This window comes from Carcharhinus amblyrhynchos, chromosome 29, assembly GCF_965287045.1.
Source record: "Carcharhinus amblyrhynchos chromosome 29, sCarAmb.v2.hapA, whole genome shotgun sequence".
Lineage (NCBI taxonomy): Eukaryota > Metazoa > Chordata > Chondrichthyes > Carcharhiniformes > Carcharhinidae > Carcharhinus > Carcharhinus amblyrhynchos.
The window spans coordinates 771386-796134 of NC_137352.1; the positions used below are offsets into that span (position 1 = coordinate 771386).

General features: G+C 45.3%; 1 protein-coding gene across 1 annotated transcript; it reads right to left on the minus strand.

Annotated features, from left to right (window-relative positions):
* Nucleotides 1-847: 847 nt before the first annotated feature.
* tlcd5b (TLC domain containing 5b) lies at nucleotides 848-24701 on the minus strand. The gene is made up of 3 exons (XM_080214499.1): nucleotides 24592-24701; nucleotides 12893-13092; nucleotides 848-7756 (listed from the first exon to the last, which is right to left on the minus strand). The coding sequence occupies exons 2-3, from the start codon at nucleotides 13086-13088 to the stop codon at nucleotides 7221-7223; spliced, it is 732 nt and encodes a 243-aa protein (XP_080070625.1). The 5' UTR covers nucleotides 13089-13092; nucleotides 24592-24701; the 3' UTR covers nucleotides 848-7220.
* Between the last annotated feature and the right edge of the window lie 48 nt (nucleotides 24702-24749).

Sequence of the window (24749 nt, forward strand, 5' to 3'; positions counted from 1 at the left end):
GTCATCTCAAAATCACCTCCAGAGGTACCAACTCCTTTAGTCCCTAGAGCTGTAAGTCCTACTGCAGAATTCTTAGTTGAATCTGAGTTGTCTGATGATTGTGCCTTTGCTATGTGAAAATGATGCAGAATTATTTCTAAGAGGAGAAGTATCTACTGAAGATTAAATTATACTTCTAGGGTCAAGGACAGCCAAATTCCAAACATTGTAAACAATCAAAGAGGAACAGACGCCGTCCTGATTGACTTTCTTATTGACTGTGCATAATGATTAATGGCGCATTACACTGTGTACAGAGTATTATTGATCTTATGTATAACACAGTAATGATATGTTATCATGATCACAGAAGTAAAGGGGGGGGATGTTATATATTTAAAAGGGTTGCAGGTTTCTTTAAGAGCTGATCACATGATTTGATGGTGATACCATTGGAGTGTAGTAGACACAGCTGTTAAACTTCCAGTCTACATTCTGTGTAGAGAACATCTCTTTCATTAAACCTTGTTGTTACTTTGAATCTACATGTGCAAACCACATTCTCTTCTTTTTGTTAAAACCCACAATCCCTAGCATAGTTAGGACATTATACACCCATTCCCTAATATTGATCCATCAGCCATTCACTAAGACTCACACTGGACATGTGAATGTATCTCATGGCAGCTGGTGTTCCTCTGCTCCCTGTGAGGAGTCCTGTCAGGAGGAACTTCCTTTGTATCATGGATCACAAGTTGGAGTCTTTTTGATGTATGATGTTAAGAGGGTAGTTTTCTGTTTGATTAGCATCAGAAACCAGCTTCCAACTGTAATCAGAAAGTTTTTAAAAAATATTTTAATTCATTCTTAAAGTTACAAAGCCAACACTCAGAGTGGACTGAGCAAACCTGAAACCATTTCTTGCTTACTCCAAAAACCAAATTCAAAATCCAATTGAGTACAATTCATAGTCCCCAAAAGAGAGACAAACAAGATCCAAGCTGACAGGATGAGGCATTGCCCCCGCCCCCTCCCCTCTTCCCCTCGATCCAACGCTTGATCTTAGCCAAAAGGCCGAGAAGTGATTTTGAACCACTGAATCTTGCAACACAGGTGGAGACCATGTGGCCCATTAGACCGATGCAAGCTCTTTAAAAGTTTAATTAATCTCAGTCTCCCATTCTTTTCCCATTTTCTATATTTCCTTTTCAGTATTTATCCAACTATCTTTAAATCCTGCTCAATGATCACATTATTTAAAACAATGAAAAACATGCACATTGAAGTACATTTCTCTTTCGTTATGAAATAGAAATGGAATATAGTACATCATTTATCAGTGAAGATTTGGTCAATGAAACATTTAATGTTATTTGAGTCTGCACTCCCTGTATTATGTTCTGGATACAGCTGTTTAACTGAGGGAGCTGGCATTCGTAAGTCTGACTGCCCAAGATGCCAAGTATCTGAGAATCTGTAAATCTGAAGGGCATTTATCTTCTATTGAGTACATTGTGTAAAATAATACAACTCTACTGTTACTATGATTCTGATCATTTATGAAATAGAATAAGTGGCTGTTGTTTAATAACAGGGGCTGATATTGGTGTTTTATAATTGTCAGAGCAGAAAAGGTTTGTCAGATTTTAAGATGTGAATGATGAGGTATTAAATTCTGCTTTGAATGTGCTTTACGACATGTTCACCACATTAAGTTTCTCTCCTAGTAACAACACAGCAGTTATCATGGTTAACAGCTAGCTAATCAATGAACTATCCATTTACTTGTCAGTTCAGAAACTAATCAATCCTTTGTGCTGGAGTCAGCTTCTATTTTCTTCACATCAACAAGAAGTTTGTAACCTGAAGTTTTCACCAGTCAGGTGCCTGCACATTGGTGGACTCCGAACGAGCACAAAACTCACTCCAGACACAGTCAGCACCACAGGGTGATTTCCCAATAGCTGTCCATGGCCAGCCAGCATGTAACACGCTGGTATGACTGGAACTAGTCCATTAACATAATCATGATGCTCTCAAACCTCTTTGCCACCCTTTGGACAGAAGATATAACTGTAGTTAAATATGAAAGCAGCTTCAGAACATTGTCGTGGTTTAAGTGATGGTTAATCTATGCAGCCATCACACTCCCAGTCACCACCAGAGAACTTCCACTTTCACACCAGAACCAGCAGCCTCTGATCTGGGCACACATTGCCACCTGCTGGAATCTAGCTCAAATTGCAACGTCAGCTCTCCGAGCAACACCTCAGTGTAAGGACATCCAAAATAGGAGCAGGAGTCGGTCAGTCAGCTCCTTCAGCCTGCCCCACCATTCAACAAGATCATGGTTAATCTGATTGTGCTTCAACTGCACTTTACTGCTCACTCTGCATACTGTTCCAATACAAGCATGTATGGGGCAGGAATTATATTCACTTCCTGAAAATATTGTTGTGGATTAGACAAAGAAAATCTATATATGATTAATTTTAATTGATAAGTTGCATCATAAGTTATTTGGTGCAGTGATTAAGATCAATGGTGTTAAAGGTAAAGTGGTAGCAATGGCTGAAGAAAGGAAGGAAATGAATGTTCTGTTCAACTCAAAAAAAAGTCATACTGAGTGCAAGAAAAGATTGACTGAGGGACGCACACTGCAGAGTAGAACTGAAGGAGGACAGTTATAAAAAATGGGAAAAGGAACAATGGGTTATATATATTGGGTGCTGAACACACAGACAAGAAGCTGCCTCACAACATTGTGAGGTCACAGTTGCATTTTTGGAAACTTTGTACAAAAAATGATGTGAGAACTGCAGAACAAGTTTGAAGAATTGAATGACTATGTAATAGGTTCGAGGAGTAGAATGGCCTCCTGTGCCTGTCTGACAGGTTTGTGGGGCAGAATGGCCTTTCCTTTAACAGCTGCAGGAAGGCTTACTAGGTGTTACCAGAAATGGGAGGCTTTGGTTAAAATGTGAGAGTTACAAGGAGATTGAAGTGTTTAAGGTGATGTCTGGGTTGTGAGAGTAAATGCTGATTGATTATTTCCACTCTGAGTGGATCAGGAAGTCAGGATCTCTGCAGTAAGATCAGCTTCTTGTTGTGACAATCGTAATGTGACATTCAGGGGGAAATTAGATAACCACTTGAAGAAAAACATGAGGAAGAATGTGAAATGAGCTGGGAAGAGGCAACAGCTGAAGTAGTTGAATGAGCACCAGCCCAGGCACAATGGAGAAATCTGTCACCAACAAATCATCAAACTGAACTGAAGCAGGAGTTATACACATCACAGAAATGGCCATTTGGTCCATCCAATCTGTGTCAGGTCTTTACTCTCCTCACAGGCAAACAGTCTCAATCAAATTTATCACCAAGTTCCACCATCCTTTCAAAGCCTCTTTCCTTCAATCACATCCAACTTTAGTTGAATATGTGTATCTTTCAGATCATTAAGTATGAAAATAAGCCCTTATGTCTGATGGATCATACACAAACTGTACCATCCGCGACTTCATTTATTCAGCTTCCCACTGGCACTGATTTGCTGGGGGAGGTGCTGGGCATGGTGACCATCTCTGGCTGCAATTTGTATGCTGACCCGAAGTTCTCTTCTATCTGTCAGCTTATCTCTCTTTCAAAAAATCTGGAATGCAAAGTCTACAATGACCATGAAACCATTGTTGGTTGTGGTGAAAACCCACCAGGTTCGCTAATACTATTCACCTGCTCTGGCCTACATGTGATTCCAGATCCACAGCAATGTGGTTGACTCTTAAACAAAAACAGAAAATGCAGCAGAATCTCAGCAGATGTGACAGTACCTGTGGAGAGAGAGTAGAGCCAATATAGAGTTGGGATGACCGGCTATCAGAATTCTGATGAAGACTCGGAAAATTGGCTCTATTCTCTCTCCACATTCGCTGTCAGACCTGCTGAGTTTCTCCAGCATTTTCTGTTTTGTTTCAGATTCCAGCACCCAAAATATTTAGCCTTAATTCTTAAATGGTCTAGCAAGCCACTCAGTCCAAGACCCAGCTAGCAACAACCATATTCCTTTGACAAGGTACTGAATGGTAGGAAGTTACATAAGGTTAAATCTCACAGGATCCAGGCTGAGGTAGCCAATTGGATACAAAATTGACTTGATGACAGAAGACAGAGTGTGGTTATAGAGGGTTTTTCAAACTGGAGGCCTGCGACCAGCAGTGTGCCTCAAGAATCGATGGTGGGTCCACTGTTATTTGTCATTTATATTAATGATTCAGATGAGAATTTAGGAGGCATAGTTAGTAAGTTTACAGATGACACAAAGATTGGTGGCAGTGGACAGTGAAGATTATCCAGGATTGCAATGGGATCTTGATTAATTGGGCGAGTGGGCTGACGAATGGCAGACGGAGTTTAATTTCGAGAAATGCCAAGGTGATGCATTTTGGTAGATCAAATCAGGGCAGGACTTACTCAGTGGATTGAAGATTGGCTATCTAACAGGAAGCAGAGAGTTAGAATCAATGGGTGCTTTTCTGGTTGGCAGTTGGTGACTAGTGGCGTGCCGCAGGGATCGGTGCTGGGTCCTCAACTATCTACCATTTACGCAGACGATCTGGAGGAGGGGGCTGAGTGTAGGATTACAAAATTTGCTGATGACATGAAGATGAGTGGAAAAGCGAAATGCGTGGAGGATGCAGAAAGTCTGCAGAGAGATCTGGATAGGCTGAGTGAGTGGGTGAGGACCTGACAGATGGAGTATAACGTCAGCAAATGTGAGGTTATCCACTTTGGTAGAAATAATAGGAAGAGGGATTATTATTTAAAGGGTGAAAAGCTGCAGCATGCTACAGTGCAGAGGGACCTGCACAAATTGCAAAAACCCAGTCTGCAGGTGATCAGGAAGGCAAATGGGATGCTGGCCTTCATAGCGAGGGGGATTGAATATAAAAGTAGGGAGGTCTTGCTGCAACTGTACAGGGCACTGGTGAGGCCACAGTTGGAGTACTGTGTGCAGTTTTGGTCGCCGCACTTGCGCAAGGATATTTTGGCCTTGGAGGGAGTGCAGAGGAGGTTCACTAGGCTGATACCGGAGTTGAGGGGGTTGAGCTATGAAGAGAGGCTGAATAAACTGGGCTTGTACTCGTTAGAGTTTAGAAGGATGAGGGGGGGATCTTATTGAGACATATAAGATGATGAATGGGATGGATAGGATAGAGGTGGAGAGGTTCTTCCTGCTCAGAAAGGACAGCAGGACTAGAGGGCACAGCCTCAAGATAAGGACGGGGCGGGGGGGGGCAGTTTAGAACAGAGTTGAGGAGGAACTTCTTCACTCAAAGGGTGGTGAATCTCTGGAATTCTCTACCTGTTGAAGTGGTGGAGGCTACCTCGCTAATATTTAAGACACGGGTGGATAGGTTTTTGGTAGGCAAGGGGATTACGGGTTATGGGGAGAAAGCGGGAAAGTGGAACTGAGCCACTTCAGATCAGCCATGATCTTATTGAATGGCGGGGCAGGCTCGAGGGGCTAGAAGGCCTACTCCTGCTCCTGTTTCTTATGTTCTTAAACCATAACTAGAGGGCACAGCCTCAAAATAAGAGGGGGGCAGTTTAGAACAGAGCTGAGGAGGAACTTCTTCCCTCAGAGGGTGGTGAATCTCTGGAATTCTCTGCCCATTGAAGTGGTGGAGGCTACCTTGTTGAATATATTTAAGTCACGGGTAGATAGATTTCTGATAGGTAGGGGAATTAAGGGTTATGGGGAGCAGGCGGGAAAGTGGAACTGATCCACTTCAGATCAGCCACAATCTTACTGAATAGCAGGGCAGGCTCGAGGGGCTGGACGGCCTAGACGGCCTACTCCTGCTCCTATTTCTTATGTTCTAGTTAATGGTAGGGCATTGGGGAGAATTATAGAACAAAGAGATCTAGGGATACCTGTTCATAGATCCTTGAAAGTGGAGTCACAGGTGGACAGAGTGGTGAAGAAGGCATTCAGCATGCTTGGTTTCATTGGTCAGAACATTGAATACAGGAGTTGGGATGTCTTGTTGAAGTTGTACAAGACATTGGTAAGGCCACACTTGGAATACTGTGTACAGTTCTGGTCACCCTATTATAGAAAGGGTATTATTAAACTAGGAAGGATGCTACCGGGACTTGATGAGTTATAAAGAGAGGCTGAATGGAATGGGACACTTTTCTCCTGGAGCATAGAAGGCTTAGGGATGATGTTATAGTGGTCTATAAAATGAGGGGAATATATAAGTTGGATAGTCAACATCTTTTCCCAAAGGCAAGGAAGTCTAAAACCAGAGGGCAGAGGTTTAAGGTGAGAGGGGAGGGATACAAAAGTGTCCAGAGGGGCAATTTTTTCACACAGAGGGTGGTGAGTGTCTGGAAGAAACTGTCAGAGGTAGTAGTAGAGGCGGGTACAATTTTGTTTTTTAAAAAGCATTTAGATAGTTACATGGGTACGATGGGTAAAGAGGGATATGGGCCAAACACGGGCAATTGGGATTAGCTTAAATGGTAAAAACTGGGTGGCATGGACAAGTTGGGCCAAAGGGCCTGTTTCCATGCTGGAAACCTCTAAGAAATAATAAAGAGACAATGGTTTAAAAGTCTCCCTGATAACCAATGACAGTTCAGTGAATTCACTCTGCCATTAACTGACTATAAGGTTTCTTCCTGAGCTCAGTTCCCTGCTCTTAGCTGCGGTGCCGTATGGAAACTGGCTTCCTCCACCCCTCGGCCGAAGAGGGCACTGGGCAGCCAGGGTTGTGCTCCTGTTGACATCCGAGTGAGCCAGGTCCCTGACACTCACTGTGTGTGACGGATGGTGTTTGTCTGAAATCACCATATTGCCTGAGATCCTTCAAAAGACAGATAAGCTGACACGTAGAAAAGAATTCCAGGTCACCTGAAAGGACGCTACCAAAGGTGTTTGTTCTACTTGTATTATCGCCAGGGAATGAGATGACTATAATACATGATGCAGAGAGAGGCTCTCATACACCATTGATTCATACACCATTGAAATATTGGTCAGTCTCGGTGAGATTTGAGCTCTCAGTGATCGGGAAAACACGTCCAGGAAATGTGCTTTACTGAGAAACCCTCTGATGGTGAAGAATCATGGGATGAAAAGTGGTTTTGAACAAGTCCTTAGCGAGGAGACAGAAGGTGCCGGTGGTTGAGTCACATCACTGGCTGCCTCTCTGCATTCTCTCCATTGTCACATGCTAGCAAGCTTTCTTAATGTGTCCGTTGTTGAGTAAAGAGAGTCTGCTCCTCTTACTCCACGTCTTGTATTTGTGATAGCTCTTCCTCCAGGCAAACCTGCCAATATTCAGCATGAACATCCAGGACACTGTATACATGGCGGCTCCTGCCAGCTTCACAATAGGGAGAGGCACAGGGGAGGATAATTCACAATACAGCAGCCTGCCTCCAACCCCGATCCGCACACCAAAAAACAACAGCACAAACAGCAAGTCGATGACATCTCCCAGCCAAGAGTGATAATAGCCAGATTCTCGGAGAAACCAGCGCGTCTGGAGCAATGGATTGGTCACCTCACTGCCAAAGATAACGGCGTTGACTTCAACAGCTGAGTGTTCCAAGGCCAGCACCATGACAATGCCCAGGATACTGAGGCTGTGGTGAGCAAGCATCACTAAACCTTCCGTTTGGAAATAGATACACCAACACATATCAAAAATAAAATAGCCCAGTGACAGACACAGCACCTGGGTCTGAAGCTCTGTGTTAGGAGAGCCTGAAAAATAAACAAATTGCATTGAACTTTTATAACTTTGGATTTCCACCTGAAACACCTTCCCCCAGCTAAAAGGCAGTATTTCAAACATTCACAATGGCAGCACCACAGATTTTCCTTGGTATTAAACCACTTTGGAACAAACTAAAAACACAATACAAAGATCAAAATACTACAGATCTTGCAAAACTGAATAAAAACAGAAAATGCTGGAAATAGTCAAAGGTCAGACAGTAAACCCAGACAGAAGCTGGGTTAATAGGCCTGATTCTCTGCTGCCTTTAGCTGACGCCAGGATTGTTGATGCCCATCAAATCGGGCATTAGGACAGAAACAGGATTATTGCTGGGAGCCAGACACCGCCCACTGCACTGGCCCCGATCAGGGTACTGACTGCATCGGCCAAGAACATGATGAATACCAATTAAATATCACTTCCATGTCATTAATAGGTTTCTGGTCGGCAGTCCTGGCCCCCCCCAATATGCCCCCCAACCCCCTGCACTGCCACAGTGCGAGGTTCCCCCCCCACACTGCCACAGTGCGAGGTCCCCCCCCACACACTGCCACAGTGCGAGGTCCCCCCCCACACACTGCCACAGTGCGAGGTCCCCCCCCCCCACACTGCCACAGTGCGAGGTCCCCCCCCCCACACTGCCACAGTGCGAGGTCCCCCCCCCCCACACTGCCACAGTGCGAGGTCCCCCCCCCCCACACTGCCACAGTGCGAGGTCCCCCCCCCCCACACTGCCACAGTGCGAGGTCCCCCCCCCCCACACTGCCACAGTGCGAGGTCCCCCCCCCCCACACTGCCACAGTGCGAGGTCCCCCCCCCCCACACTGCCACAGTGCGAGGTTCCCCCCCCCCCCACACTGCCACAGTGCGAAGTCCCCCCCCCCTACACTGCCACAGTGCGAGGTCCCCCCCCCACACACTGCCACAGTGCGAAGTCCCCCCCCCCCACACTGCCACAGTGCGAGGTCCCCCCCCCCACACACTGCCACAGTGCGAGGTCCCCCCCCCCACACACTGCCACAGTGCAAGGTTTCTCCCCCGCCACCCCCACTGTCACAGTGGAAGCCAGAAGACTGGAGGATAGCAAATGTTGTCCCCTTGTTCAAGAAGGGGAGTAGAGACCATCCTGGGAATTATAGACCAGTGAGCCTTACTTCTGTTGTGGGCAAAGTTTTGGAAAGGATTATAAGGGATAGGATTTCTAATCATCTAGAGAGAAATAAATTGGTTAGGGATAGTCAACATGGTTTTGTGAAGAGTAGGTCGTGCCTCACAAACCTTATCGAGTTTTTTGAAAAGGTCACCAAAGCGGTGGACAAGGGTAAGGCAGTTGACGTGGTGTATATGGATTTTAGCGAAGTGTTTGATAAGGTTCCCCATGGTAGGCTATTGCAGAAAATGCAGATGCATGGGATTGAGGGTGATTTAGCAGTTTGGATCAGGAATTGGCTAGCTGATAGAAGACAGAAGGTGGTGGTTGATGGGAAATATTCAACCTGGAGTTCAGTTACAAGTGGTGTACCTCAGGGATCTGTTTTGGGGCCACTGCTGTTTGTCATTTTTATAAATGATCTAGATGAGGGTGTAGAAGGATGGGTCAGTAAATTTGCTGACGACACCAAAGTCGGAGGAGTTGTAGACAGTGAGGATGCCCACAATAGAAGTAAGGCTCACTGTTCTATAATTCTCAGGATGGTCTCTACTCCCCTTCTTGAACAAGGGGACAACATTTGCTATCCTCCAGTCTTCCGGCACTATACCTGAAGCCAATGACGACATGAAGATCAAAGCCTAAGGCTTTGGATAACATTGGAATCGTTTAGGTTACAGGGTCATTAGATTGGTTCCACTGGTCGGCGCAACATCGAGGGCCAAAGGGTCTGTACTGCGCTGTAATGTTCTATATTCTATGTTCAGTGCGAGGTTCCCCCCACCCCCACTGTCACAGTGTGAGGTTCCCCCCTGCCCCCCCCTCAACCGTCACTGTGCAAGGCTCCCCCCCCCACCCCTCCTCAACTGCCAAAGTACGAGGCCCCCCTGCCTTCCCCAACTGCCACAGTGCAAGGCCCAGTGGGACTGGTACAGATCCTGACAAGCATCACCTGACACTTTGGACACCATTGGGGGAGCAAGGAGTAGGTTCTGTACTCATGTGCCCCACTGCCACTGCCAAGCTGCAGATAGAGTGTCCCCCAAGGAACCTGGGGGTTGAGTGAGCTCGGGAAGGGGAATGGGGTTGACTTCAGGACATTCCCTCCAGGGTGGAGGCCTCGTGGCTGGACTGCTCCTTCCAGACCTGGGAAAATTGGAGATCACTCTCAGCATAATGACCTCAAGCAGATTTCAGTTCAAAATCTCCATTTTTGTGCAGGCATTTTTGACCAGGCACCTTTTGAAGTGGACACCTGGAAGTCAGTAAAATCACAGCAGCACTCCATTTGACGGAAGCGATTCCCTTGCTCTCTTTCAGAAGGCCCAGGTGTGAGCAGATCCCTTTGAAATCCTCTGACTGACAGGAGATATCAGTTTCATGAAGGGGATTTCCTTTTGTAGCCTGGATGAGCTGCAGGCACAGCCTGGTCACTTTGAACAGCTCTGATTGACAGCTCCAGGACAAATCAAATAGTTCACTGTTGACAAAGTTCAGTAAGCCTCAGCCCAATTCTTTTAACACTATGTTTTCTAGTTTCTGAGCCTTCTTAGAAAGCTTAAATGCTTTGAAAACCTTTATTTACGTTCAATTTCATGCTCCACCACCTTTAAATAGCCTATTGATTGACAGGTCCAGGCTATTAAACAGTAGGCAGGAGGTTTGTTTGTTTTTGTTTCCCTTCAAGGTTGAATACATCTCAAAGTACATCCTCTTTTCTAATCACAGTATTTATAAATAGGCTTGTTTTGATTGACAGGTCCAGGCAATTTCACAGTAGGCAGAAGCTTTGAATTCTTATTTTCTAACTGCAGTGTTTATAAACATTTTTGTTCTTAATTGCAATGTTTATAAACAGGTTTGTTCATTGATCTGAAGACCTTAGCTGAATTGTTTTTTCAGTGAGTTTTCTTCAACCACTCATGCCGCAATAGCATTCCTGCACTGCAAGTAGTTTTCAGCTATCACTGTACTGGCAGGATGCTAGGAGGCTGTGCAGTCTGACACTGCCAGGGGGTGGGGTGGGAGAGGGGGTCAGGCCTCTGATTGTTGGGGAGGGGTGGTTGGATCACCCTCACACCTATGTGGGATGGGGGTGACCCAATCATTTTGTGGGGAGGGGGATTGAATTTGCCCTCCATATTGGGAAGAATCAGAGGGTTGCTCCCCATTTGTGTGAATTGATATTTCTGTGAAGGGTAGGGCCTAGCACTGCCCTTTAACAAGGTGCCCCCATTCCTGTGAGGCCAGGTTGGCTGCTGTGCTTTACGTTACGTAGAGATTTACATTGTAAAGGCAGCTGAATTCTACCTCAGTGCCAGTGGGAAGACTCCGGGTTCCACACTGATGGCAGCACTTTGCTTTTATTTGGCCAATGTTTCAGGTCAATGGCTTTTCGTTGGAACTCTCTGAACAGCCTGAGAAATACCAACTTGTTGTCAGTAACCTTTTGAGAAGTGGGATTGCTTTGAACCCAATATAACTAAACTAAGTGAGTCCTGCAAGCCTGTGGAATGAAGGATTGATGAGCATCAATGTGAAGAGGAGAAGCTGGATGCTGTAGTGATCACATCAGATTCCTCAGACACAGTGATGAAGGTCAGATTAATCACCATAGTGCTGACAGGAAAACAGCTCCAAAACCTCGTTCCTGCCGCACACTGACCCATCATTAAAACACTGCCTGTCCCTGACCTCTGACCATTCCTTCTTTAAAAAATTTAACCAAGAGAGAAACAGGACGAAGTAAGGAGAAAATCTCACCCCGGAATAAATAACTGCATAAATCCCAGCCTAAGGTGTTATGTGTTAAACATGAGCAGAGAGGCAATGAGAATGTTAAATAGCATTGGCAATGATGGAGCTGTTTATCCCATCAAATGGGGATCAGGCCTGATAGCCTTTTTCCATTGGGCAAGATCAGAATTGGTGATGATGGTATTACGCACACCCAGGGCCCACAGGATGCAAAGCACATGAATTATACACTGGAGGCTGGCCAAGCTACTTACCAGCTGCTGTCTGCAGTGCAAAGTCCAACATTTCAGACAAAATATATAAATTTGGGCAGGTAGGTGAACGACAGCAGATAGTTCAAAACTTACTGAGAACCTTAATTTGCAATTGAACAAACTCATTTGCATGTATGTTAATTGTAACAACTGAGAGCAGCACATACAGGGGAGGAGATTGATTGGAGAGTGATTTCAGCACATCAGAAAAACACTTAGCTACACAGGAAGTGAATCAAGCAAGGAGGAATAAACCTGCAATGATTCACTCTGTGAATAAATCTATACAAACGGAGATTGGCTCCGGTTTCTGCTTTCACTGACTGGCTGTTGTGAGTATATCAATGTGTTAGAGTCTGATACGCTGGGTCAGACTGATCCAGTGCCGGATACGCTGGGTCAGACTGATCCAGTGCCGGATACGCTGGGTCAGACTGATCCAGTGCCGAATACGCTGGGTCAGACTGATCCAGTGCCGGATACGCTGGGTCAGACTGATCCAGTGCCGGATACGCTGGGTCAGACTGATCCAGTGCCGGATACGCTGGGTCAGACTGATCCAGTGCCGGATACGCTGGGTCAGACTGATCCAGTGCCGGATACAGTGACTGCTACACTGGGTTAGATGGCTTCAGTCATGGAAAGACAGAACATGTCATCACTCTTTTACTGTGTAACCTAATTTTCTCTCTCCAGAGTCAGCATGTGAAGATAAGGTGGAGCCAAGAGCTGATCCTGGAAAATGTACACCAGCCAGACAGTGACTCCAATCCTGGGTTCAGGAGTCCCACAAATTCAACCAAAATAGTTGCAAAGCAAACCCACATCTCTGCTGCTGTGGCAGAGTCCCAGCAACTTGGAGCCAGCTACTGCTAGTCTTCTTTTATCCTCCATCCTCTTAATTGAGAATTGATCCTGATAACAATCTTTTCCTCACTCCAGCTTATCCCAGAACTCACCTGGATCAGTGAAGGGCCAGGGGCCATCGATAAATCCAACATATGCAGAAAAACAAACAATGAGAACTCCATGTGTGAGGGTTACCAGGCGACAGTTCCACTCATAGTGACGTTTGCTGTTGATCTGACAGAAGGAGAAGTAAAGTGACACCCAACTGATCAAACTGCAGAGCAGCAGAAGCACAGGGGCTGCCATCGCACTAGGAAACAAATAAAAACATTCAAATATCTGCACATAGACATAGTGAGGAACTGTAGCAGCCAGGATGAGGGCACAGGAATTTTGGGAAGGAAGAATATCTTCATAAGTTGCATTCATCAAAGCAATAAATGTCTGAGTTTAAAGCGACTTGAGAGTGCTTGCACATGGAACACAGGAAGTTAGCATGCAAGTGCAGCAGGCAATTAGCAAGATAAATAGCCTTTATTGTAAGGGAACTGGAGAACAGGAACAAATATATCTTGCTACAGTTGTACAGGGTTTAGTGAGACTGCATCTGGAACACGGTGTGTAGATTTGGATTCCACATTTAAGAAAAAATATACTTGCATTGGAGGAGGTACAGGGAAGATTCACTAACTTCGTCCAGGGAATGAGGTCAGGGACTTATCCTGTGACAAGAAGCTGAATAAATTGTGTTTATATATTCTTAAGTTTAAAATACTGAAAATAAGTTAAAACCTACAAAATCCGGAAGGGCTTTGATAGGGTGAAGGCTGAAAGATTGTTTCCACTGGTTGGGTAATCTAGGATGTGGAGATGCCGATGTTGGACTGGGATAAACACAGTAAGAAGTCTCACAATACCAGGTTAAGGTCCAACAGGTTTATTTGGTAGCAAAAGCCACTAGCTTTCGGAGCACTGCCCCTTCGTCTGGTGAGTGGGATTTCAGTTCACAAACAGGGCATATAAAGACACAAAATCAATTTACAAAATAATGGTTGGAATGTGAGTCTTTACAGGTAATCAAGTCTTAAAGTTACAGACAATGTGAGTGGAGAGGAGTTAAGCATAGGTTAAAGACTGTGTGTCTAGAATCTAGAACAAGGGGGCAAAGTCAGGATAAAGGGTAAACCGTTTAGGGTTGAGATGAGGAGAAGTAGTTTCACTTAAAGAGTTGTTAATGTTTGGAATTCTGTACTCCAGGGGATTGTGGTTTGCTCCATCACTGAAATTATTCCAGAGAATTAAGGGATTTGGGGAGTGGGCAGGAAATGAAATTGAAGCCCAAGACCAGCCATGATCATATTGAATGGCAGAGCAGGCTCAATGGGCTGAATGGTCACCTATAGTTTCCATGGTTAGTTATATACAGCTATGATCTGATACCAGGGCAGGTGACAGGGGTCAGCTAAGACATACAGGACAGAAAAATACAAGATCTTGCTGTTCCACCTGGTCAAGTGCAAACAGGTTGAATGATAAATTGCCCAAATTTCATAAATATTATGAAGTCGTTTCTACGACAGCTGAGAGGAAACCTGCTGGGTAAACTAATGCAAAACCTCACAGATTAGGGTTCAAAATTTATTCTTATTCAGGTCAGAGAAACGCCTTTAATGAAAGTCCAGCAAAGTTCTTATTATATTACCTGGTGATGGTGACTCGCTGTGTCTTTACAAACACAACCATCTCAGCTCCATCATCAAGGTAGCAAAATTAGATTCCAGTCTGTAACTCACTTTTAGGTGGCTGCTATTCTATTCTTTTATGTTCACTGACAGATTGTGGGTGTCACTGGCTAAGCCAGCATTTATCTCCAACTGCCCCTGGAGAAGTTGAGGGTGAGCTGCCTCCTTGAACTGCTGCAGTCCCTGTGGTGGAGGTACAGCCAATGTGTTGTTAGGGAAGGAGTTCCAGAATGTGGATGGAATGAGAACAGATCATTGGGAAGAAGTGGGTGTTCAGGCCCTCGAGCCTGTTTAAATATTCAATCAGATTATGACTGATTTACTCAACTCCCATTTAGCTCTTGGTCTCCTCCTCTCACTAAACCTTTTTGATCGAGTCCTGAAAGCTCCAATTGTTGCCCAACATCCACGGCCTTTGTAGACAAGCAATCCGATGTTCATCATTTGTGGAAAATTGCTTTCCGTTTTTACTCTTAAACAGTCATGTTTCTAAGATTCTTACAAAATCCTGCCCAGCATGTTCCCTTGACAATGTTTAAACATATTGTTTCAGTAAACTGTACTGGATACACTTTAAAAATTACTACCATCAATACAAAAAAAATTAAATCTCCCCATATAACTGCCTTGCCTTTTTTAGAAGCATCTCTATACTCATCTGATGCCTCACGTCAGTTTCAAACTCATGCCACAGTTCCAGATTCTTTGCTCCTTCTGTTCACATGAGGGCAGAAGGGAACCACCTTCAAACACTCAATTCAATGACAGCTGGTAGCCTGCTATTACTCCCGGGTCCCAGCAACACTCACCTCTTTATAATTGTTAATATGTCTGCACACAACAGATTCTGTCTGACCTCTCGTGCCTACAGCCTAAGGTTCAGACAGAGAAATTCAATGGCCAGTTTCAGCTCAGCGTGTGTCAGGCAGTGAGTTAATCCTCTTTATCTGCTGCACACAGTAATTTAGTGAACACTGTCTGAGATTAAATTCATCTCTAAATCGTAGCTCACACTTTGCTGGGTCATTTTCTCATCAGCAGCTGCATATCAACAAAGCTAGGATGGAATTTTTTCGAATCATGCTGCGTTCTTCCTCAGTGTTAGCTAGAAAATTTGGATTGGTTTTGTCTGCAAATTTTGTTACAGATTTATTTATTCCTAAATCTAAATTCTGATGCATAACAGTGGCCTCAGTGCTGGTCATTCTCATCCCTCTTTAGAATCCCTACAGTACAGAAGGAGGCCATTTGGCCCATCGAGCCTGCACCGACAACAATCCCACCTAGGCCTGATTTCCCATAACCCACGCATTTACCCTGCTAATCTTCCTGACACTAAGGGACAATTTAGCAAGGCCAATGCATCTAACCAGCACTTCTTTCGGACTGTGGAAGGAAACCGGAGCACCCAGAGGACGAATATGTGGCTGAAAAGATGCTGTGAGGGAAAGGATTTCAGATTCCAGGGGCATTGGGACTGGTTCTGTGGAGGTGGGGCCAGGAGGAATTTCTGGAGTGCATATGGGTGGTTTTCTGGAGAAATACATTGAGGAACCAACAAGGGAGCAGGCCATCTTTGACTGGGTGTCGTGCAATGAGAAAGGACTAGTTGGCAATCTGGTGTGAGAGAATCCTTGGGGATGGGTGACCATAATGTGGTAGAATTCTTTGTCAAGGTGGATAATGATGTAATTGATTCTGACACCAGGTTCCTGACTCCAATGGAGGTAACACGGATGGTATGAGGCATGAATTGGCCATGATGGGCTGGGAAACATTACTGAAAGGAAAGCCTGTGGACAGGCAATGGCAGGCATTTAAAGAACAAATAGGTGAAACTCCAGAGGTTGCTCATTCCTGTTTGGCACAAAAGTGGTCAGGGAATTGTGGCCAAACCATGGCTGACAAGAGAAATTAGAGATAGTATCAGATTCAAGGAAGAAGCAAACAAATTGGCAAGAAAAAGCAATAGGCCCGAGGATTAGCAGCAGTTTAAAATTCAGCAAAAGAGAACCAAGGGATTAAGAAGGTATGAAAGATCAGGGTATGAAAGTAAGTTAGCAGAGAACTCCATAAAAACTGTAAAGGTTTCTGCAGGTATGTAAATAGTAAAAGATTGACTAAAACAAAGGTAGGCCTGTTATAATCAGAAACCAGAGAATTCATAACAGGAAATAAAGAAATGGCTAAGGAATTATATTTTTACTTTATTCATGTCTTTCTTTGTGAAGACTGGAGCAATGTACCAGAAGTGCTGAGAGAAACATGTTTTAGTGAGGAGCTGAAGGAAATCAGAATTTGAGAGATGGTTTTGGGGAATTTGATGGGATTGAAGGTGGATAAATCTCCAGGTCCTGATAATCTTCATCCCAGAGTACAAAAGGAAGTGGTCCTGGAAATAGTAAATCCATTGGTGGTTATTTTCTGAAATTCTTTGGACTCTGGAATAGTTCCTACAGATTGGAGGGTAGCTAATGCAAACCCGCTATTGAAAAAGGGAGGTAGAGAGAAAACAGGGAACTATAGACCAGTGAGCCTAACGTCGGTACTGGGGAAGTTGCTGGAGTCCATTATCAGGGATTTCATAACTCAGCATTTGGAAGGCAGTGGTAATAATCAGACAAAGTCAGAACTTACAAAAGGGAAATCATGCTTGATGAATCTATTGGAATTTTTTGAGGATGTAACTAGTAGAGTTGACCAAGGAGAGCCAGTGGATGTGGTTTATTTAGACATTCAGAAAGCTTTTGACAAGATCTCACGTAACAGACTACTTTGTAAAGTTAAAGCACATGGGATTGCAGGTAATGTCTTGAGATGGATAGAAAGCTGGTTAGCAGATAGGAAGCAAAGAATTGACATAAATGGATTTTTTTCTGATTGGCAGGTAGTGACTAGTGGGGTTCCACAGGGGTCTGTGCTAGGACCCCAACTGTTCACATTATATATTAATGATTTGGAAGCGGGAACTGAATCTGTTATCTCCAAATTTGCAGATGATACAAAGTTGGATGGGAGGCTGAGCTGTGAAGAGAATGCAGAGATGTTGCAACGTGATTTGGACAGGCTGAGTGTGTGGCCATCTGCATGGCAGATGCAGTATAATTTGGATAAATGTGAGGTTATCTACTTTGGTAGCAGTAATAGGAAGATAGATTATTACTGGAATGGGTGTAAATTGAGAGAGGTGGATACTCAGCAAGACCTTGGAGTCCTTGTGCATCAGTCACTGAAAGTAAACACGCAGGTACAACAAGCAGTAAAGAAGGCAAATGTATGGTAGCCTTCATGGCGAGAGGATTTGAGTATAGAGATGTTTTGCTGCAATTGTATAGGGTGTTGGTGAGGCCACACCTGGAGTATTGTGTGTAGATTTGAAAAGTAGGACCTCAAAGGTAGTGATCTCAGTATCACTGCTAGTGCCACATGCTAGTCAGAGTTGAAACAGTAGGATGCATAGGATGAGTATGTGGCTGAAAAGATGGTGTGAGGTATGTTGAAATGGTCTTCATCTGGAGTAAACTCCAGATTCCACTACCTTTCCATCTCTGGCATTAGCCTGGATAGTCAGTTTAGTTCATACTTCCTGTGTTTTCTTTTCATTCATTCATAAGGTGACAGCATCATTTGCACAGCAAAGATTTATTTGCTCATTCTCTTGAGAAAGTGGTGAGCTGCTTTCTTGAATCTCTGCAATCCATGAGTTGCAGGAACACCCAGAGTGCTGTTAGGAAGTAAGTTCCAGGGTTTTAAACCACAGACAGTGAACGGATGTGAGGTTCCAAGTCAGGAGGGGATAAAGTCAGAGTGGATCTTGCAGGCATTGTATTTACCTTGCCCATATCCACACTATCACCCCAATGCAGAGCACCTCCATCCACTCACTACACCCATCCACTACATCATTGTTCACAACGTGCAAGAAGGAACTACATGTATCTGTAACAACTTGCATTCCAACCATTATTTTGTAAATTGAGTTTGTGTCTTTATATGCCTTGTTTGTGAACAGAACTCCCACTCACCTGATGAAGCAGCAGCGAGCACTCCAAAAGTTAGGGCTTTTGCTATCAAATAAACCTGTTGGACTTTAACCTAGTGTTGTGAGTCTTTATCCCAGTCCAATGCTGACATTTCTACAAAATTGGTTTTATGGCCTTGCATTGTTAGGAGGAAGGTCATGGGTTCTGGTCAGGTTTTTTTCCCTTCTTAGGGAATTTTCTGTTTTTGGTCGGCAGCAGTGTTTAGTATTAGAAGGGACAGCAGGCTAAAAATAAGTGTTTGCCCTCTCTCGCTGTTTTGAAAATTCTGCTGGTTATCTGAAAGAAAGGTCTTACATCCTACAGTAAAGATTTTGCAGTTGTTGGCTTGACCACAGAGTGTCTCTCTGGGGTTCTGTGAAACTGCTTTGATTTCAACTTGTTCTGAGTGAATCCAGAGGATTGCAGACTTCAACCAAAGAACTCAATTTCCAGTGTCACATGAACAGTCTTTGCTGTGTTTTGTTAAGGTTTATATATTATCACGGTTGTTCTGTTTCTTGTTTGTAATTGATTAAAGTTCTCGTTAGTTTTCTTACTGTACATGTTAATTATATTCTTAAATAAACTTTTTTTGATAAAAGCTCCCTAGTGGGTCATTTGAATGATATCTGAAATGAAACATATCATGCTTATCCTAGCCAAATTCAAGATGCAAAACTTATGATCTAGGGCGGCTCCATAAAACACTTTGGAGTTTCTGACCTGAACCATAACAGGGGGCTCACTGTAGCAGGATTAAAATCTAAATTTCTTGAGTGATTTGGGATTATTCATAAGAAATAGGAGCAGGAGTAGGCCAACTAGCGCTTCGAGCCTGCCCCACTATTCAGTAAGATCATGGCTGATCTGTCGTGGCTCAGTTCCACATTCCCGCCCTCTCCCCATAACCCTTAATCCCCTCTCTCATCAAAAACCCATCAACCCGCGTCTTAAAAATATTTAGCGAGGTAGCCTCCACCACTTCAACGGGCAGAGAATTCCAGAGATTCACCACCCTTTGAGTGAAGAAGTTCCTCCTCAACTCTGTTCTAAACCACCCCCCCTTTATCTTGAGGCTATGCCCCCTAGTCCTAATATCCTTTCTGAGCGGGAAGAGTCTCTCCACCTCTATCCTATCCATCCCATTCATCATCTTATACGTCTCAATGAGATCTCCCCTCATTCTTCTAAACTCTAACGAGTACAAGCCTAATCTATTCAGCCTCTCCTCATAGGTCAACCCCCTCAACTCTGGCATCAGCCTAGTAAACCTCCTCTGCACTCCCTCCAAGGCTAAGATATCCTTGCGTAAGTACGGCGCCCAAAACTGCACACAGTACTCCAGCTGCGGCCTCACCAATGCCCTATACAGCCGCAGCAAGACCTCCCTACTTTTATATTCAATCCCCCTCGTGATGAAGGCCAGCATCCCATTCGCCTTCCTGACCACCTGCTGCACCTGCAAGCTGGGTTTTTGCAACTCATGCATAAGGACCCCAAGGTCCCTCTGCACCGTCGCCTGCTGCAGTTTTTCTCCACGTAAGTAATAATCCTTCCTACCATCATTCCTACCAAAGTGGACCACCTCGCACTTACCAACATTAAATTCCATTTGCCATTTCCTGGCCCATTCGCCCAGCCTATCTAGATCCTTCTGTAGACTCTCCCCACCCTCCGCACAATTTGCCTTTCCACCAATTTTGGTGTCATCAGCAAATTTCGACACCCTACACTCGGTTCCCTCTTCCAAATCATCTATATAAATGGTAAACAGCTGAGGCCCCAGCACCGACCCCTGGGGCACTCCACTAGTCACCATCCGCCAATCCGAATAGCACCCATTGACCCCCACTCTCTGCCTCCTATTTGACAACCAGTCCTCTATCCACGCTAACACCCTACCCCCAACTCCGTGCCCCCTGACCTTCTGTAATAACCTCTTGTGAGGTACCTTGTCAAACGCCTTCTGAAAATCCAGAAAGACGACATCCACCGGCTCTCCTCTATCCACCGCCCTAGACACATCCTCATAGAACTCCAGTAAATTTGTCAGACACGACTTCCCTTTAAGGAAACCGTGCTGCGTCTGCTCTATCAAGCAGTTCCCCTCAAGATGCCTCGCTATTTCCTCCTTGATGACGGATTCTAACATTTTACCTACAACAGACATTAAACTAACAGGCCTATAATTCCCCGCCTTTTGCCTTCAATTCAATTCAAAGACAGTGAGTGATGAGCATAATGGTGTTTTATTTCCAGGTGTTGTATTCAGGTTTAAATAGGGAGTGACTTGTGGAATAATGGCTCTTTCAGAGGCTAAGAAGTTCTTGGTCGTGGAAGAGGTCAGGCAAGGTAGTTTACAAAAGGTGACTAAAACAAAACTTTTGGAATTGGCAAAAACATTGCAGTTGACATTGCCTGATGCCATAAGGGGAGATAATTGTGGTGATAGCTCAGCATTTAAAATTGCCAGAATCATTGGAAATGGCTAGAATTCAATTACAAATGAAACAGCTCGAACACAAAAAAGAATGAAAGCAACTTGAATTCAAAATTGACAGAGTAGCGAAAGAAAAAGCAAGGATAACTCTAGCAGAACAAAAAGCCAAAGAAAGGGATGCAATTGCAGCAGAAAAAGAAAAAGGGAGGAACAAAAAGCAAAAGAAATGAGATGGCTTGAATTGCAGGCGAGGGAAAGAGGGAGAATTTGAACTTCAGAAACTGACAATAAAAAGTGAACGTTGGTTAAAATTGATGGAGGTAAAGAGAAAAATACTGGCTGAGTATAGTGATGAGGACACTGAGAGGGGAGTCAAAAGCTTGGTGGGGATCTATTTAAATACGTCCAAGTGTTACCAAGGGTTGATGAGAATCGGTTAGGATTATATTCACTGGAGTTTAGAAGAGTGAGAGGGGGCCTCATAGAAACTTATAAAATTCTAACGGGGTAGATTCAGAAAGAATGTTCCCAATGGCGGGGGTGTCCAGAACTAGGGGTCATAGTTTGAGGATAAGGGGTAAACCTTTTAGAACTGACACGAGGGGAAATTTCTTCACCCAGAGGGTACTGAACATGTGGAATTCACTACCACAGAAAGTTGAGCCAAAATGGTGTGATTTCAAGAAGACATTAGATATAGCTCTTGGGGCTAAATGGATCAAGGGACTTGGGAGGGAAGACAGGATTGGAATACTGAATTTGATAGTCAGCCATGATCAAAATGAATGGCAGAGCAGACTCAAAGGGCCGAGTGGCCTGCTCCTGCTTCTAGTTTCTATGTTACAATGTCTACCTGTGACCAGCTCCCAAAGAGGAGTGCCACTCTCAACCAGTGACCCATTCACAGCTCCACACAAAAAAACTGCACTTGCCTAGCCCTGACCCTGCCTCTGACCCTAAGCCCAACCCTACCCCTGACCTTAACTCTGCCTCTGACCCTAACCTCACCCCAACCCTAACCCTGCCCCATCACTTGCCCTGACCCTAACCCCTCTCTTGATTCTAGCCCCATCCCAATCCTAAACTCTCCTCTGATTTTAAGCCTATTGCTGACCCTAACCCCACTCCTGCCCCCTCACCCTATCGCTGACACTAAACCTGCCCCTGATCCTAACCCCACCCCCTGACCTTAACTTCATCACTGACCCCAAGCCCAACCTAACTTTAACTTGTCCCTAATCCTTAAGTCTGACGACACCAGGTTTCAGTCCAACCGATTTATTTGATCGTAAATTCACTAGCTTTTGGGTTAGCCCCTTCGTCAGGTGAATGGAGAGTTCTGGCCTCAGACAGAGCATATAAAGCACAGACAGTTTACAGATTACTGATTAGAATGCAAATCTTTACAACTAACCTGCTGTTCAAGTCTTAAAGTGGCTAACAATGTGTGTGGAAGGAGCACTGATCACAGGTTAAAGAGATGTGTATTGTCGCCAGACAGTACAGCGAGTGAGGTTTTGCAAACCCAGGCAAGTCACGGGGGTTACAGATAGTGCAACATGAACCCAAGATCCCGGTTGAGACCGTCCTCATGTGTGCGGAACTTGGCGATCAGTCTCTGCTCAGCGACTCTGTGCTGTCATGTGTCGTGAAGGCCGCCTTGGAGAATGCTTACCCGAAGGTCAGAGGCTGAAAGTCAGACCTTCAACAACCAGTTTTTCATCCAGACACACGGAACAGCCATGGGGACCAAATTTGCACCTCAATATGCCAACATCTTCATGCACAGGTTCGAACAAGACTTCTTCACTGCACAGAATCTTCAACCGATGCTATACACTAGATACATCGATGACATTTTCTTCCTTTGGCCTCATGGTGAACAATCACTGAAACAACTATATGATGATATCAACAAATTCCACACCACCATCAGACTCACCACGGACTATTCCCCAGAATCAGTTGCATTCTTGGGCACACACATCTCCATCAAGGACAGTCACCTCAGCACCTCACTACACCGGAAGCCCACAGATAACCTCATAATGCTCCACTTCTCCAGCTTCCACCCTAAACATGTTAAAGAAGCCATCCCCTATGGACAAGCCCTCCGTATACACAGGATTTGCTCAGATGAGGAGGATCGTGACAGACACCTCCAGACGCTGAAAGATGCCCTCATAAGAACAGGATATGGCGCTCGACTCATAGATCGACAGTTTTGATGCACCACAGCGAAAAACCGCACCGATCTCCTCAGAAGACAAACACGGGACACAGTGGACAGAGTACCCTTCGTCGTCCAGTACTTCCCTGGAGCGGAGAAGCTACGACATCTTCTCCGGAGTCTTCAACATATCATTGATGAAGACGAACATCTCACCAGGGCCATCCCCACACCCCCACTTCTTGCCTTCAGACAACCACACAACCTCAAACAGACCACTGTTCGCAGCAAACTACCCAGCCTTCAGGAGAACAGTGACCACAATACCACACAACCCTGCCACAGCTACCTCTGCAAGACATGCCGGATCTTCGACATGGATGCCATCATCACACGTGAGAACACCATCCACCAGGTACACGGTAAATACTCTTGCAACGCGGCCAACATTGTCTACCTGATACGTTGCAGGAAAGGATGTCCCGAAGCATGGTACATTGGGGAGACCATGCAGACGCTATGACAACAGATGAATGAACATCGCTCGACAATCACCAGGCAAGACTGTTCCCTTCCTGTTGGCGAACACTTCAGTGGTCACGGGCATTCAGCCTCTGACCTTCAGGTAAGCATTCTCCAAGGCGGCCTTCATGACACACGACAGCGCAGAGTCGCTGAGCAGAGACTGATCGCCAAGTTCCACACACATGAGGACGGTCTCAACAGGGATCTTGGGTTCATGTCGCACTATCTGTAACCCCCATGACTTGCCTGGGTTTGCAAAACCTCACTTACTGTACTGTCTGGAGACAATACACATCTCTGTAAACTGTGATCAGTGCTCCTTCCACACACATTGTCGGCCACTTCAGGACTTGAACAGCAGGTTAGGTGTAAAGATTCGCATTCTAATCAGTAATCTGTAAACTGTCTGTGCTTTATACGCTCTGCCTGAGGCCAGAACTCTCCATTCACCTGAAGAAGAGGGAAACCTCGAAAGCTTGTGAGTATTATCAAATAAATCGGTTGGACTGAAACCTGGTGTTGTCAGACTGTTTACTGCGCTTACCACAGTCCAACGCCGGCATCTCCACAACATGCCTAATCCTTAACCCCAACCTGAACCCCATCCATGACCCTAGCCCCACATCTCATATCTACCCTAACCCGGCCTGATCCTAACGCCAGTCCCCAACTCTCACTCCGCCCACTATCCCGGCCCCGCCCACTATCCCTCGGCCCCGCCCTGTCTCCCGCGGGTAAAGCTGAGGCAGTGGGTAGCTCATCTCTCTGACCCGGGCCGGGGACGCCAGCAACATTATCGCCGCTCGCGAATCACAGCCACCCCAGCAGCAGAGACCGTGTGGGCGCCATTCCCATTGAAACTGGCCTAAATAATTAAGAGAGAGGCTTGTCACCCCCGGGGCTGACTCACCACCCAGACCGGCCGCCTCGCTCCAGCCGCTTCCACTCCCGGCCGCGGCGGCCCGGCTCCTGCGCTCCTGCCGCCCACAGTCTCCGGCGGCAGCGCCACTGGCCGGAAGGGTGGGGGAAGAGCAGGTGAGGGGAGCAGAACAGGCGGCGGCGGCGGGG